Consider the following 16,826-nt stretch of genomic DNA (forward strand, 5'->3'; position numbering starts at 1 on the left):
ATCCCATTGGCTTTTTTAGCTGCCGCATCACATTGTAGGCTCATGTTTAACTTGTTGTCCACGAGGACTCCAAGGTCTTTTTCGCACACACTGCTGTCAAGCCAGGCGTCCCCGATTCTGTATCTTTGATTTCCATTTTTTCTGCCGAAGTGAAGTATCTTGCATTTGTCCCTGTTGAACTTCATTTTGTTAGTTTCGGCCCATCTCTCTAGTCTGTCAAGATCGTTTTGAATTCTGCTCCTGTCTTCTGGAGTGTTAGCTATCCCTCCGAGTTTGGTGTCATCTGCAAACTTGATGATCGTGCCTTCTAACCCTTCGTCTAAGTCGTTAATAAAGATGTTGAACAGAACGGGGCCCAGGACGGAACCCTGCGGCACTCCACTTGTCACTTCTTTCCATGATGAAGACGACGCATTGGTGAGCACCCTTTGGGTTCGTTCGCTTAGCCAATTACAGATCCACCTAACCGTAGTTTTGTCTAGCCCACATTTTACTAGTTTGTTTGCCAGAAGGTCATGGGGGACTTTGTCGAAGGCCTTACTGAAATCCAGGTAGGCTACATCCACGGCATTCCCTGTATCGACCCAACTCGTAACTCTATCGAAAAAAGAGATCAGATTAGTCTGGCATGACTTGTTATTGGTAAATCCGTGTTGACTATTAGCAATGACCGCATTTGTTTCTAAGTATTTGCAGACCACTTCCTTAATGATCTTTTCCAGAATCTTGCCTGGTATTGATGTGAGGCTGACCGGACGGTAATTGTTTGGGTCGTTCTTTTTTCCCTTCTTGAAGATAGGGACCACATTCGCCCTCCTCCAGTCTGCTGGGACTTCTCCTGTTCTCCAAGAACTTTCGAAGATGATTGCCAGTGGTTCTGAAATAACTTCCACTAGTTCCTTCAATACTCTTGGATGTAGCTGATCTGGCCCTGGCGACTTGAATTCGTTTAGAGTGGCCAGGTGTTCCTGGACAACTTGTTTCCCTATTTGGGGTTGGATTTCCCCCAATCCTTCATCCATTCCATGTTGCTGAGGTTGAAGATGGCTTTCTTTTTGTGAGAAGACCGAGGCAAAGAAGGCATTAAGCAGTTCTGCCTTTTCCCTATCCCCTGTCACCATCACCCCATCTTCTCCTTGCAGTGGCCCTATCGCCTCCTTTTTCTTCCTTTTTCTACCAACATACCAATAAATTAGGACTTTATTTTTCTTTTCTTTTTGTTGTATCAACCTAGAGGCATGGATGATGGGTTGTGTTGTCAATTGTTGAGGTTGTGGGGTGTTTAGTTTTGTTGTTTTGGCAGTCGCCAGGATTCCATCACTCTTTTATATATATAGATTAGGGAGAGCCAGCCTGGTGCACTGAGTTCAGTATTGAACTACAGCTCTGGAGACCAGAGTTTGAATCCTCACTCAGCCATGGGAACCCATTGGGTGACCTTGGCAAAGTTATACACTCTCAGCCTCAAAGGAAGGCAAACGTCCTCTGAACAAATCTTGCTAAGAAATCCCCATAACCTTAGGGGCATCATAGTTTGGAAGACACAAAACAACAACCAGTGTGTTTTAGTAAATAACATAGTTGTATACAGATAGAGACTGATCCTCCCTCAGATTAACTCTCTTGATTTATCTTGTCAGGATGAATCTCCCAGTGGGGCGCAGGTGGCGAAGATGTACTGATATGACCAAAAAAGGTGTTATCCATAAAGTTTCCTGTAAAAAAAAAAGAGGATGGGTGTGCAAAAAACCAGCAGAACGAGGTTTGATGTCTGTTGATGAATATTAACATATAGGCTTTGAGATTCCTATTTCAACACAATATTTTAGAAATTTAGGAATGTTTAGAAATTGTGGTACGCTTGGTATTCCCTTGTGTATATGGGACGGAATACACACACACACACGTATACATGAATGTGTGTGTATTTATAGATATAGATATAGATACACACACTTATCTAGATCTATACGTCTATAAATCATACATGAAAATGTGTTTGTATGCACTGTGAACCCCGTCAAAAATGGATCTGGACCGGGTGTGTGCTTGATGGCGGAGAGTCGGGTTCACTAAAACTCCGATAGTGGACCAGCCTTTTCAAACGACTGGGTAGAGCAGTAGCTCCCTCTCCCCCGTGGATAGAAGCGGGGAGACAGCCCAGGAATTCTTCTCCCTGGACACTCAAAAAAAAGGGAGGGGGTAGTAATATATATAAAGACCAAATTCCCAGCACAACTAGCCTTTAGAGATACCGAAGGAAGAATCGTTGGGGTATCTCTATCGTTGGGGTGATAGAAAACACAAAAATTCTAATATGTAACATTTATGCACCGAACGATACAAAATCCACCTTTGCAAAGAAACTAAAATAATTAATCATGGAAAAAGAATTTGATAGTATTATAATAATGGGAGACTTCAATGGGGTCTTGGATAGTTTAAAAGATAAGAACGAAAGCAAAGGGAAAGGAAAGAAGAGAAACAAAGGAACTCTACCGAAAACCTTAAGAAATCTAAAAGAAGAATTCAACTTACAAGATGTATGGCGACCACTTCACGAAGAAGAAAGAGATTTCACGTACTACTCAGCCAGGCATAACACCTGGTCGAGGATCAATATGTTTTGGGCATCAAACTCATTAATTCCTAAAGATTTTTACAAGTATCCTGGCCGATAGACCCAAGAACTTTTTAAAGATTTGGATAAAAAACGATCAAGTTGGCTTTCTCCCAAATAGACATCTTAAAGACAATATTCGTACTGTTCTGGACTTAATAGAATATTACAACCTGAATATACAGAAGGAAGTTTTATTTCTTACAATAGATGCCGAAAAGGCATTTGATAGGCTTAACTGGGATTTTTTAAATTACTAATACAAGAATTAGACATGGGGCACTACTTCCAAAACACCATAGAAGCAATCTACAAAAATCAAGAAGCCAAGATTTTAATAAATGACCAAGAAACAGATAAAATAGGAATCAGGAAACGAACAAGCCAGGGATGTCCCTTATTCCCCCCTTATTTTCATAATGACCCTAGAAATCCTTTTAAATAATATCAGAGGAAACAAAGACATCCAGGGAGCCAATATTCAAGGTATAGGCTACAAGTTGAGAGCGTATGCGGACAATATCATCTGTATAATTGAAGAGTCAACTAAAAGTAGCAAAAAATGGCTGGAAGTAATTACAGAATATGGCGAATTGGCAGGCTTCAAAATTAATATTAATAAAACTAAAACTCTCACAAAGAATATGTCAAAGAAAAAACAAGACCAGATAGCAAACCAATTGGGTATCCAAATTGCATCAAAAATCAAATATTTAGGAATAACTATTACAGCAAAGAACTCACAATTATTAAATAACAACGAAAAAAATTGGAAAAATATAAAAAGGGACTTAAAAATATACTATGAGGCCAGCAACCCGATTTGGATAAAAGATTGGATACTACTAAAAAATAGGGAAAGATTAAATCTGGAGGATTGGGATCTCCGCGCTGGCTGGCGCTCATATATATGGTACGAAAAAACAAAAGAGAAAAATTTAGGCAACCACTTCTTTAGATCTGCTCTTATAAAAACCTGGAGCAAATATAAACCAAGAATGTATAACAAAACCCCCAGATGGCTTTCTCCCCTAGAGGCATCTCAAAGAAGGCTACTGGGTTGGACGGCCTGGCCCTGTTATGGGGAAATAATAAAGAAACAAGAACAAAACTCTGAAATCTTACCCCAACAAGAGATAAAAACTTTATATGGTAATATCACATGGCTACAATATCGGCAACTCAAAGAATATTTTAATAAGGATAAAAGCCATGGCTTCACGGAAAAAAACAACATTTGGGACAGAATACTGTCTTCAGAAAACAAAGTAATTTCTAACATTTAAAAAATCTTCCTTGAATGGAACACTAAGACCGAATTAGTTAAAAGCAGCATGATCAAATGGGCCAAAGATAATGGAAGGCCAATCTTGATGGAGGAGTGGGAAGCCTGCTGGAATAGAAAAATTTAATTCACTTATGCATATAATTTGAAAGAAAATTGGATAAAGATGCTATACAGTTGGCATCTCCAAAATACCCCCGGGAACAAATGATGAAAAGATACTAACATATTTATCAACGGCTGCTAGAATTATATACTCCAGATATTGGAGACAAAACAAAATTCCTACAATAGACGAATGGTTAATTAAGGTAGCAGAAATTAAAAATATGGATAGGTTAACCTACCTGATGGCCAAGCAACAGGGAAGACCAAGGAATGAAACAGATTGGAACCAAGTTAAAAGATATCTAAGTCAAAAGAAATTGATATAAGTGACGGGAAAAAGAAGAAACGACTGAATTCCGTTAGATACCACCGCCGAGATTCAAGAGGAAGAAAATTGACTGGAAATAGTAGGAAACAAATGAAGAAGAACACAATGATCAAGGAGTATAACCACTAGAGCAGGCCTGGAAATGCATTTTCCATACCTTTTCTGTTATTTCTTTCCTACCCTGTTCCCCCATCACATCCATTCTCCCTCCACGCCCCCAAACCCTAATCCTAATTCGTCCCATTTGCTTCCCCCCTCGGATCCCCCCTGTTTTTATATGTATATGCAAAAAAAAAAAATCAAATAAAGATTATTTTACCAAAAAAAATAGACCTGGACCAAACTTGGCACGCACACCCAACATGGCTAACTTTGAATATGGGTAGGGTTTGGGGGAAATTGACCATGAAGTTGGGAGTTGTAATTCACTCATAATCACAGAGCACACTGAACCCCACTGACAATGTAACTGGATGAAACCTGGCACACAGACACCCACACCCCTTGACCAATTCTGAATACTGTCAGGGAATGGGAGGATTATACCCTTGATGTTGGGTATATTTGCTTTGAATGCGATTTCCTGCTACTCGGCAGGGGATTGGACTGGATGGCCCATGAGGTCTCTTCCAGCTCTATGATTCTATGATTCTAGCCTCTAATGTACAAAATTCCTAACTTGGGTATTGCCAGGTACCTAAGCTAGTGTATGTATATATGACATTAATTCTGTGTTCTTGATAGATGTATGTTAAAAGGCAGATTTGAATGTACTTTAGTATAATTTTTTTTCTCATCTCCTACAGATCTCGATGTATATACAGGCTTTTGGGATTCAGTAGTTGTATCAGCAACTGCAACTTTATCAAGAAATTATACTTATGCTGGAGCTAGGGATGAGTGCATAAAACAGAAGTCTGCATGTATTGGCTATGGATTATGGCAAAATGGATATTTCTTATTAAATGGCCCTGTGATGGTTGGTGGAGGTTTCGGTCCAAGCGTAACATTTTTGAAATCAGGTAGTCGTTGCTGTCTGAATTATTTCTGAAGTGTATAGTTTTAGTAAATGAATGATGCATTTCATTAAGCATTGCCAGTATTATACAGAGCTTTTAGAGATTATTATAACATTCCATATTTTAAATTAGTTAAATTTGTTAAGTCTATCATATTTGAAATCTAATTCTTTCTTTTCCTCATTGAAGATTTCACACCTCTGGCAACTAATTTTACAATAGGCTATTTATTTCCATAAATATATGTATACATTTACTGGCAAGTTACAATAGATACTAAATTCTATGCAGCACAATAAGACTTTTTCCTCTTAATTTCATTTCTTACATGCATATAACATGCATAACTGCTGATTTTCAATTTTGATGTATTTTAAAGCATGTTTTTTAAAAATAAAAAATTATTATTTTTATATTGGGAACACTGATGGCAGTCTACTAGCCAAATAGCCATATTTGCCCAAAAGTAGCATGACCACTTTTTCCTAAATTAGAAGGTATGGAGAAACATGAGCATCCAGTCAAAGCAGGGTTCATGTGATCCCATTGCAGCTTTCACAGTTTTAAGTAAAATAAATTGCACCCTCAGCCTACTACATGTCTTCCTTCTTCAGGTTCTCTGTGAATGCACACTTGTGGAGAACTATGCACCTGCGCAGGCTCTAACGGATGCTTCCCAGGCTGTTGTACTTTAAATTTTGGTGGTAACTCTACCTATTCCATGGACATAAAAGGCTCCCCGGCTCCTTGCTCCCCAGTTCTTTTTCTTCTGCCACAGCAGCTTTGCAGAACTCCACTCACTATGTCGACCACGAGATTCAAGAGATATAGTTGAAGATACCGGACTCCGATGGCCACGCGAGTACCTTCGCTGCCTAGGAGAGGCACATGTCGTGAGCTCTTGCCCTCATGGTCAAGCCTATACGATTCAGGCAAAGAAGAATAGAGCCTCTTGCCACTGGGCAAAGCTCTACCAGCAGGCCTTGACCCCTTCCACGGCAACAGCACCGTCGACTTCGGGCTCAACAAAGGCTCTGGCAAAGGCCTCCATCTCAGCCCTGCCAAATGCCTCATCCAAGGCCTCCATGACATCAAGAGTCTCAAATTGCATGAAGCCATGATTACATTGGTGAGATCATTCCAATTGATCACGGCCACCCCGCCATCAGCCTCCTCCGTGACTTGCCTTTAAGAGGGCCCAGGAGGAAATGAAGAGGTTGCAGACAGAGGCAGCAATTCAGTCCACACTATCATGGACACCGGTGCTGGCTAAGCAGTTACCACCGTCCTCCTCAGAGGCCTCATCACGCTGCTCTTCACCAATTCCTCCGGCGCAGGCCCAGCAGATTCCATCTTCTTCCGAGTCCCACTGTAAGATGATGTCTGACAGAGAGATACAAGACTTGCCACCAAGGGCGACCCACATGGTCATCCAAGTCCCTCGACAATCTCCATCCCCAACCCCATTGGCTGTGGCAAGACAACAACTCATCTTGCCTCAGGAAGAATCCCCTGAGAAGGGTAGGCAAACGACACGACTTACCAGGGCAGTGGCTGGCGTAACACCCAGAGTGCCTCCACAACTGCCCCAACTGGGCATGGTACAAGCACAGCACCCTCCGCGCCTCATGATCCCAGAGGAAGACGATCCCAAAGCTGATGGTGCCAAGTCTGTCCGTTTGGAGTTAGTCTTTTCCCTCGGCATTGATCTCTCACCTAATCCAAAAAAGTATGTCGTGGATCTGCCTTCTCCCACAGACAACATAAGGACCTTCACAGACCAGATGTTTCAGATGGGAGAGGCCCTCAGGCGCGAGGTGAAACAGTCATCCAAAGAGGTCACTGATCCTTTCTTCAAAAACGTTCAGGCTCAAGCCCCACCAGCAATGTTTCTTCCCCTTCCTACCCTATCTGCTGGATGTTATCAAGGCTCTATGGAAGAATCAAGCCTGGTATCGGATCGATGACGAGGCCTTCAAATTGTTGAAGCACCATCCCAAGCCAAACGCTATTGTAGTAAAACCAGCCCAGTCCTCTGAGAAGCAGAATGCCACCCCGTCAGACTGTGAGGAAAAGCGTTTTGACTCTGTGGGCCAAAAGCTTTACTCTGGCACATTCCTCCTGGCCAGGATGGCCAAATACGGTGCCTGCATGGAAGCATACCAAGAAATGCTATGGCAAAAGCCCAAGCTTTCCATGCAAGGCTATCGGATCAGGACAGAACAGTGCTAAATGGGGCCGGGCTGTGACGCAGGCTAGTTAGTAGCCAGCTGCAATAAATCACTATGACCAAGAGGTCATGAGTTCGAGGCCAGCCCGTGTCAGAGTGAGCACCCGACAATTAAAATAAAAAATAGCCCCTGCTTGTTGTTGACCTAAGCAACCCGAAAGATAGTTGCATCTATCAAGTAGGAAATTTAGGTACCACCATGTGGGGAGGCTAATTTAACTAAATTTACGACACCATAAAACTGCCACCAGCATGTGGAAAGGAATGAGGAAGTCGACTTCACAGTGGATGATGAAACAGCTGCTCCCCCTGTGGCTGGAATCGAGCATCCCCTCAGGAAGCTGGAAGCTGGAGAAGGTGAAATTGCCTCTGTGTCTGTGTCTGTGTCTATGTTCATATGGCGTTGAATGTTTGCCTTGTATGTGTACAATGTGATCCGCCCTGAGTTCCCTTCGGGGTGAGAAGGGTGAAATATTAATACTGCAAATAAATAAATAAATAAATAAATACCTTGAGAGAAGAAGCATCCTCACTTGCCCATCACCAAATTCAGATGGTGAAGCATACCGGGGATATGGCAAGTAAAGTGCTAGCCCATTTGGTGGCCATATGCCAACATGCCTGACTCCACTCATCCGGCTTGTCAATGCCTTCGAGGCAAATCATCAAATACTTCCTATTTATTGCTCTTGGACTCTTTAACTCAGGAATGGATAAACTCAAATCCAATCATGAGTTGAAAGTGCGAAGTTCAGCCTCAGAAGTGTTCCCAGAGAACCAAATGGTATCTGCCTTGCTATAGGAGCCCGAACCAGCCTTACTACAGGCAGCAATAGCACAAACAATCTCTAACCTTCAGCAACAGCGCCAATTATCCCTTCCTACAGCAACAACCAGAAACACTGTCCGAGGTCATCAAACAACCAGGAAAAGCATCGGGTTTGATGATTCCACTAATGATGCCACCTCCTTGCTGTCTACCTTTGCTGACACTATTTCAGTGTTACATCTCTCTACCTTGTTAGTTCTGACACCCATAGTCGATACTGAACCATATCTTTTCTTGGACCGCTTAGCCTGCTACGCAAACACGTGGCACAATATAACATCAGATGCTTGGGTCCTCAATGTTCTTAGAGAAGGCTGTGCCTTAGAATTCAAGGATTTTCCTCCTATGGGAAAGATCCTCCAGATTCACCCGTCACAAGCCATATGGGAGAAAGTCAAGGCCTTGCTTCTGAAGGGTGCTATACAACTAATGCCCTCAAGTGAAGACTTTATGGGTTTCTTCTCAAGATACTTCACTATCCCCAAGAAAGATGGCAGCCTGCACCCGATACTCAACCTTTGGACTCTCAATACCTTATTAGAATTAGAATTAGAAAAAGTTTAGAATGGTGTTGGTATTGTCCATCCTCCCTCTCCTCACCAGAGGAGACTCGTTTGCTGCAATAGACTTACACAATGCATACTTCCACATCAGTGTCCACCCAGCACACAGAAGTTTCCTCTCCTTCAAGTTAGGCCCTCTTCCAGATCTATGTCTTCCCCTTTGGGCTTGTGACGGCGCTGAGAGTTTTCGGTAGTAGTGGCTCGTCTTTGTCTAAGCGGTATCATTGTTTTTCCCTACCTCAGCAACTGGCTCCTGAAAACAAAGCCCCATCCCTGCTACAGAAGTACATCACCTTTACACTTCAAATATTGGATTCTCTAGGCCTCCATCTGAACCTCAAAAAATCTCACTTAGTCCCAACCACCTCCATCAAATTCATCAGGACAATGTTCGACTCTCACATCAATATAGCCTACTTTCCAGCTCAAAGATTCCTCGCCTTGTGAGCAGAAATCCGCACTTGCCAAAAACACTGAAAAGTCAGCGCCAGGTACACCCAAGTCCTTTTGGGACATTTGGCATCGATGTTGTTGGTCACCCATTTGCCCGTCTGCACCTCAGGCTGTCTCCAGAGATGGTTCATAGACTACTTCGACCCTCTCCACAACAACTCTCGCTTCCTCACGGTACCAAGAAGCCTGCTTCATGCCTAATTTGGCAGAACAACCTGACCAACATATGCTGCGGAGTCCTTTTCCACTCCCTGCAACCGACTGAGATCACAGCCAACTCCTCCACCTTCGACTGAGGAGCCCACTACTGCAACCTAACTATCCAGGACCACTGGTCTGCCTGGGAACGGACATACCACATAACCTACCTTGACCTCCTAGCCATCTTCAAAGCCCTAAGAATGTTTGGTTACCTCATCTCCAACAAGGTAGTACAGATACAGACAAACAACACTACATCCAAGGAGGCACCAAGTCCAGAAAACTCCTGAACCTAACCATGGACATTTGCAATGGTTTACCCAATGCAATGTCTACATTTCAGCAATCCACATCCTGGAAAAAGACAACAACCTCACAGACCATCTCAGCAGGTCAAAGCACACCACTCGCAAATGGGCGCTGAACCCAAGGCAGCTCCATGAACTCTTCGACAGTGGGGCTGGCTGACCATTGATTTCTTTGCTTCTCCGGCGAATGCCAACTGCCACTCTTTGGGTCCCGCTGCAACCCGAAGACAAATGCAGTGAACCTAGGGGACGCCTTTCTTCTTGACTGGTCACCAGGGTTCCTACATTTTTCCTCCGATTCCGCTGATCCTGAGGGTGCTTGAGCACATCATAGCATCCAGAACCAACTGCATACTCATAACTCCGGCATGGCCGAAGCAGGTTTATTACCCAACCCTAGTGGACATCTCCAAGGGCCGATGCCACGAGTTCAACCTGCTCGATTGCCCCCTTCCTCTCCAGAGAGCAGAGATACTGCACCAGATTGTCCAGCCCCTCCACCTCTTGGCTTGGAGAATCCAATTTTAGCACAGCGCCTTTCAGACCTGCAAGCTATCCTGGAGCCTGCCCACAAAGCAGCCACAGTCATATCATATACTGACAAGATCTCTTGCTACTGACAGTTCCTTTGAGAACTTTCGGTAGCTCACCCTGGCGACTCACAACCTCGCTCTTTCATAAAGGCTTACCTAGCAGCCATTTCGTGGGCCTGGCAGAACGAGGGGCATACCTCCCTCTTTTCTAACCATTTCATGAAGACCTTCCTAAAGGGCTACAACAATCTCCATCTGCCCACCTCCTGTCCTACCCCGGAATGGAATCTGGAGCTTGTCTTCCCACAACTCCAGCATCAACCATTTGAACCCATGGCAACAGCTGATCTCCACCTGGTGTCTTGGAAGGTTGCCTTCCTCACAGCTATCACTTCAGCTTGTTGGCCTTCAGAGCTAGGAGCACTCCGGTGGATGAACCCTTCCTCATATTCCATACTGTACTCCATACTGATACTACCTTCTTGCCCAAGGTGGTCTTCAGCTTTTCATACCAACCAGGATATCATGCTGCCTGCATTTTTCCAGTCCCCTACGTCCCTGGTGGAACAGCGCCTTTGCCTGCTGGACTTCAGGAGGGCACTACTTTTTTACAAAGGACTCGGTCCATCAGGACATCCCCCAGGCTTTTGTGTGCTATGATGACGATTCCAGGACACCTGATCTTGCCGCAGTGGTTCTCCAGCTGGAATGCCTCCACTATCGAGCTCTGTTACCAGCTCACACATTGACCCCCTCCACCATCGGTCTGACCTCAAGTGATGAGGGGCCTCGCTGCCTCCATGGCCTTCCTTTGAGGGATCTCAGTAGATGCGATTTGTAGGGCAGCCATTTGGGCAAACCCTATGACATTTGTAGCACACTACAGACTAGATACAAGGTCCCGCCAGGACAAGGCCTTTGGTAGGTCAGTTTTGGCCTCCAGTATTTCATGATCCCAACCTGTGTCGGCACCAGGCTCATAATTGACCAAAGGACACACCTACAATTCGCACCATGGTTCCCCTTTGTTTTCTGGATCAGGTCGGATGTTCACATCCATCCGACTGACAAATGTACTTTGTGTATCTACATTGGATGCTCTATTTTCTGCACTATGTGATTTTCATGTACACTAAGTTACTGAAGTTTGCACCTTTATTAATGCCGAGAATACAGCTCTGTGTGGCTTATGTTACAATCTATTGAATGCAATACTTTTGCACCTTTATACAGGGCAACATGCAGTTCTTTCTTCATGCTCTGATAATGTTTTTGTGTAATGCTTACTGAAAGCATCCTTCAGTTATACTAAATTATATGGTTAAACTGCCTATTGCTACCACACAATAATCAGATCCGTTGATTATGTTACTATAAAAAATCAATGTGTTTATTTCACCTTTGTCAGACTGTCGTCACGTAACAGTAAAAATGTTACCTTGACTCCTCACTCGAGTCATTGTTATGGCTCACATTTCTATGTGCAATAAATGTTTTACATGTTTGGTTTACATACTGGTGTCAGTTTGATGTTTGTCCTGCCTTCGATACACCATAGCTTGCTAGTCTCTATAAGTGTGCATTCACAGAGAACACCAAGAAGTACAGGTTGCTTAACCTGTAACTGTGTTTCTTTCAATAGTTGTCTGTGAATTCACACTAACCCCTCTCACCCTCCCCTATACATCAAACCTCCCCCTTTCTAGCTGCCCATGGCTCAGCAACTGGGGAGTGAGGAGCCGGGGTGCCTTTTATGCCAGCGGGAGGAATGGGTGGGGTTATCGGTAAAATATAAAGTAAAACAGCTTGGGAAGCTTCCATTAAAGACTGCAGAGTATACTCCACAAGTGTGAATTCACAGAGATCTACTCGAAATGCAGATACAGGTAAGCAACCTGTCCTTCACCATATGTTTAATTTGTCAGTGCTTGAAGACTAGGAATTTACAGTTTTACCATTCTGAGTCTTCTAGAGATCTACTAGGCAGTTTTATGTAAATCTGAGAATAATAACTACCTAATAGGATTGTTGTAAGGAGAACAATAAGATGATCTATGTGAAATGTTCTGAAGTACTACAGAATTTCTAACAATCGTTATTGTTTGAAAGCCTGTGATTATGGATACTATGGACCAGACTGTGACTCTCATTGTCCTCTCTGCCACTGGGACAAACCATGCCATCCCATAACTGGAACATGTGAACTTCCTGTTGTTTGTGCTGTACCTGAGAGTGTTGGTAGATGTTTTTTTGGTGAGTTTCCTTCCTTTTCCCTTTCGTGCTCATAATATGCATTTAAAGGGTTTCTTATGATTTTAAATGTTTAAGCAACATTCAACCTCACAATCCAGAAACCACACAAAACTCCAACTTTCAACCTGTCTGGTCATTGCTAAGTTCAAATGTTATTAAAGCTAAGCAGGAGTTGCCTAGGTAAACAATATGTTTAGGTAATCTCTGTGATCTCTATAACTGAGAATGCTGTAACCTGCTGTAACCATAGAATGATTGTGAGGATAAAATGAGTTGTGGTGGCAAAAAACCCCAAGAATGCTGAGCTTCTAAATGGTGGGATAATTATAATAAGGCATGGAGCATGAATGAGGCCATTTGGGAAGCCTCACTGTTCTGTCTCCTGAGATAATGAGGTGCCTGATTCTAACCACCATTAGACTCAGTTTTTCCAATGTAATTTAGCCAAAAAATGTATTAGAAGTGAATAAAAATGCAAATGTAAGTATGCCCCTTGAAAAAAATGAAGTCTTTAAGAGGAAGTCCATTACAGAGGATCCATGTATTGTTAATATTAACTAAGCTCAAAAAAGAACTAACAGAGGAAGTAGACTTAGAACCCATCTACATGGGCACCTAAATCCAGGGCCAGCTGGTGCAATACTGCTTCTGACTGACCATAGATTTTGCAGAGGTTTTCACACATTGTGATCCCAAATCATGACTGCAGTGGGAGTATAGTCCCAACCAATCAGTGGGATGAATCCAGTTCAACCCCACTTACATGTTTTGTCTTTGATCCCTGTGGCAGCACTGCAGCATTTGCTGATGTCAGCAGAGGTACCTATATGGCCTGAAGAGAGGAGGGTGATTTCTCTCCTTTCCTCAGGTACACATTCATGCCACCTTGTCATAATTTTACTCTTTTTCTAAGTTTCTACTTCTCCAGTTTTTTTGGTGTGTGTGATTAAAACAAAGATTGTATTACTGAGGCTGCGAAAAAGGAAGGGAGTAACAAATCCTTCTACACACATATTGACCTACTTTGATAGTTTTTTTTCTCTTCAGCAAAAGTTTGGCTAACACTTTCCCTACCAGTTCCTCTCTATTACATAAAGTTCAAGGGTAGGCTCAAATACTGCAAGGGAGACCAAAAATTCAATGAGGTGAGGAAACAGTGCGCAGCTATGTGATAATGTGAAAATGTAAAATTGTACTACTTTTTTGAAATTACAACTAGTGGTGTAAAAGGAGAGAGTGTATAGTGGCAAATAAGAAAAAAACACAAGTGGCAATCGCAAAAGAGGATCTATGTGAAAAGACCCATCTCTCTCTTTGTTTTTATCTTCTATTGAATTCCTCCCAGATATTTTCATAAACTTAGGACAGTGAGGACATTAAAGCATACTGCATCAGATGAAGCAAAGAAGGGGGAAATTCACATAGAGAAAGTGGGATGTAGAGAACATTTCTCCCTAGTTTGCTTACCAGGTTTTTCATTTTTAGACCTGAAATTAATTGTAAAGTGATCAGGTTTCTCTTCACTTTCAAGTGCTCACTTTCCAAAAGTTAAAAAGTTATGTTTAAAGAGAAGAATTACAACAACAAGAAACTGAAGGCAGAATGGTGAGAAAATAGTTATTTTAGATAAATTAATATATACAGTCAGTCCCCGAGTTACAGACATCTGACTTACAAACAATTCATAGTTAAGAACGGGGGTGAGACAATAGGAAGTGAGAGAAATGTACCCCTAGGAAGGGAAATCCACTCCTGGAAGAGTTACCATGGGAAAAAGGTGTCTCTACTGGAGCCTACTCACCATGGATGTTTCCATAACAACCCAAATTTTTCAAAATCCAGTGATCACAGGGACAGAAAATAAGGTGAAATCATCTAAACGGACACAGACAGCAAAACAAACACCACGGGGGTGTTAATCCTTCCTTATGTGATCCACATCATATATGTGTGTGTGTGTGTGTGGCTGTTGTAACACTTAAAATATACCTGTTCTGACATACAAACAAATTTAACTCATAAATAAACTTACAGAACTTATTTTTTTCATATGTTGGGGACTGCCTGTATATTTAAAATCTGTGCAATTTCTGTTTGGATTATGCCAGGTATGTATAATTTAAAATGCTCCCTTGGCCCCGGCTGGTGGTACTGGCAAGGAAAATGTTATTTGATAGAAAAAAATAGAAAAGTGACATGGAAGGAAGCTCAGGAGCTGTGCAAACATTTTAGAGGTACAACCCTGTTGGAGTTGGATGATTCTTCAGAAAAGGTTGGCAATTTTTAATGCAAAAGAGTTAGCATTTTATAATTCTAAGTGTAAAAATGTGTAGCCCACTTCTCTCCTTCCCTTAGTCTTACTATGATAAATTTTAATATTTTGGGGAAAGGGTTTAGAGAGGAAGTGAATCAACAGCTTTCATGATAGCTTGAAAGGAGATGTGAACAGAGTTCTATTTTCACATAATGAGTGCTGGTCTGTATGTAATGCCTGACTGGGATCATAACAGCTAGTGCTATTTCTTCATTGTGGTCTCAGTGAAATCACACATTGTATTCCCTATGCCTGTGCAGTCAGAAACAGAATATTTTAGAAAGCTCTTGATACATTTTGGTAGAAGCCCTGCCCACTCTCCCCATAAAGTATATAGCCAGTGGGAGGGGCTACTGCCTCAGTTCCTTTAATCTGCCTGTGTAGCAGCTAGGGAATCATGTATTGCCTTCAATAGCTCTTTTATATTGCCTTTTGGTTTTTTATTTTGGACAGCCTTATTTATATTGTGATGTCTGTATTCATGACTTGGACTAGACTTTGACTCCTCTTTGATCTGTCTTTGATCTGTCATTGCTGGTATGTCATCTACAAACCTTTTCAAGAAAGGTACCTCATGCGGGAAGAAGTTAGATGATACTGATGAGCATACTATGTGCCTCCCCCTCAATGGATTGTCACCTTGTGTGGTGAGGGGGCTTGTGTGTTCCAATGAACCTGCGGGCACCACCACTGGAGTCATGCACTCCCAGGAGGGGCCACAGGGGAGGATCAAGACCAAGCACAATCCGAAGACCCTAAAACCTCAATGGCGGAGCAGGCGGAGGATAACATGGTACATGTTACAACGGCTGTGAAGGCGGAAGAAGGCTGCAAGAGACTGAGAAGCCACTGTCGTTGTGTTAACTACGCCACTGCTGGGACCTCACTCTGTGAAGACTGTGTGTTGACCGGCCGTGCACCGACCTCCACACATTTTAAAAAATAACGCATGGGAGTCTTCCAAGAAAAATAAAAACAAACCAACAAAAGTCCCATGGCGATCAGCGAGTGATGATGGGGGCAGGACTGAAATCTGGAAGCCCCTAGTCACAGATTGGCACATGAGCGGTGGATATGGACTCAGTCGTTCTACCTCAAGGTCCGTGGCAGTTGAGTAGTCCGGCAGCTGTATCCATGCCTGAGCAGCCCTTTTTAGGATCCGCTCTGTTCACCCCGCACGGGGAAGGGGCTAGAAAAGGTGCCCTAAACATAGCCTGCCTCTCTTATCCTTGACTGGACTGCCACGTCCAGAGGGCTCCTCCATGATGATATGATGGCAACAGTCTTGGACAGCAATGGCTCCCAAAGTGACCCATTTAAGGTGGAATCAGGTGTCAAGCAAGGATGTGTTATTGCCTCTACCTTATTCTCCATCTTCATTGCTATGATACTTCACCTTGTTGATGGGAAGCTTCCCACTGGAGTGGAAATCATCTATCGGACAGATGGCAAGCTATTTAACCTCAGCAGACTGAAAGCCAAAACCAAGGTCATCACAACATCTATTATAGAACTCCAATATGCCGATGACAACGTAATCTGTGCGCACTCAGAAGAAGACCTACAAGCCACTCTAAACACCTTCACAGAAGCATACGAGAAGCTCGGCCTCTCACTGAACATCGAGAAAACCAAAGTGCTCTTCCAACAGGCACCAGCTACTCCCTCTGCAATGCCAGGAATACAACTTAATGGTGTAACATTAGAAAATGTTGACGATTTCTGCTACCTTGGCAGCCACCTCTCCACAAAAGTCAACACTGACAATGAAATACAACACCG

The 16,826-nt window shown here is 42.9% G+C and overlaps 1 protein-coding gene across 11 annotated transcripts in view; it reads left to right on the forward strand.

Moving 5' to 3' along the window:
• Nucleotides 1-16,826, forward strand: part of LOC107983185 (uncharacterized) — a 263,915-nt gene that overhangs the window by 141,803 nt on the left and 105,286 nt on the right. For all 11 annotated transcript variants that reach the window (XR_010002771.1, XR_010002772.1, XR_010002773.1 and 8 more), the window contains 4 exons: nucleotides 1,641-1,762; nucleotides 5,148-5,363; nucleotides 12,587-12,730; nucleotides 14,839-15,002. Coding sequence is in view for 8 of the 11 variants with exons in the window: in XM_062970409.1 (XP_062826479.1) it covers nucleotides 1,641-1,762; nucleotides 5,148-5,363; nucleotides 12,587-12,730; nucleotides 14,839-15,002 (646 nt within the window). In the remaining 3 variants the exon portion in view is untranslated. The remainder of the gene's footprint in view (nucleotides 1-1,640; nucleotides 1,763-5,147; nucleotides 5,364-12,586; nucleotides 12,731-14,838; nucleotides 15,003-16,826) is intronic.

Source organism: Anolis carolinensis, chromosome 2 (genome assembly GCF_035594765.1).
Source record: "Anolis carolinensis isolate JA03-04 chromosome 2, rAnoCar3.1.pri, whole genome shotgun sequence".
Lineage (NCBI taxonomy): Eukaryota > Metazoa > Chordata > Lepidosauria > Squamata > Dactyloidae > Anolis > Anolis carolinensis.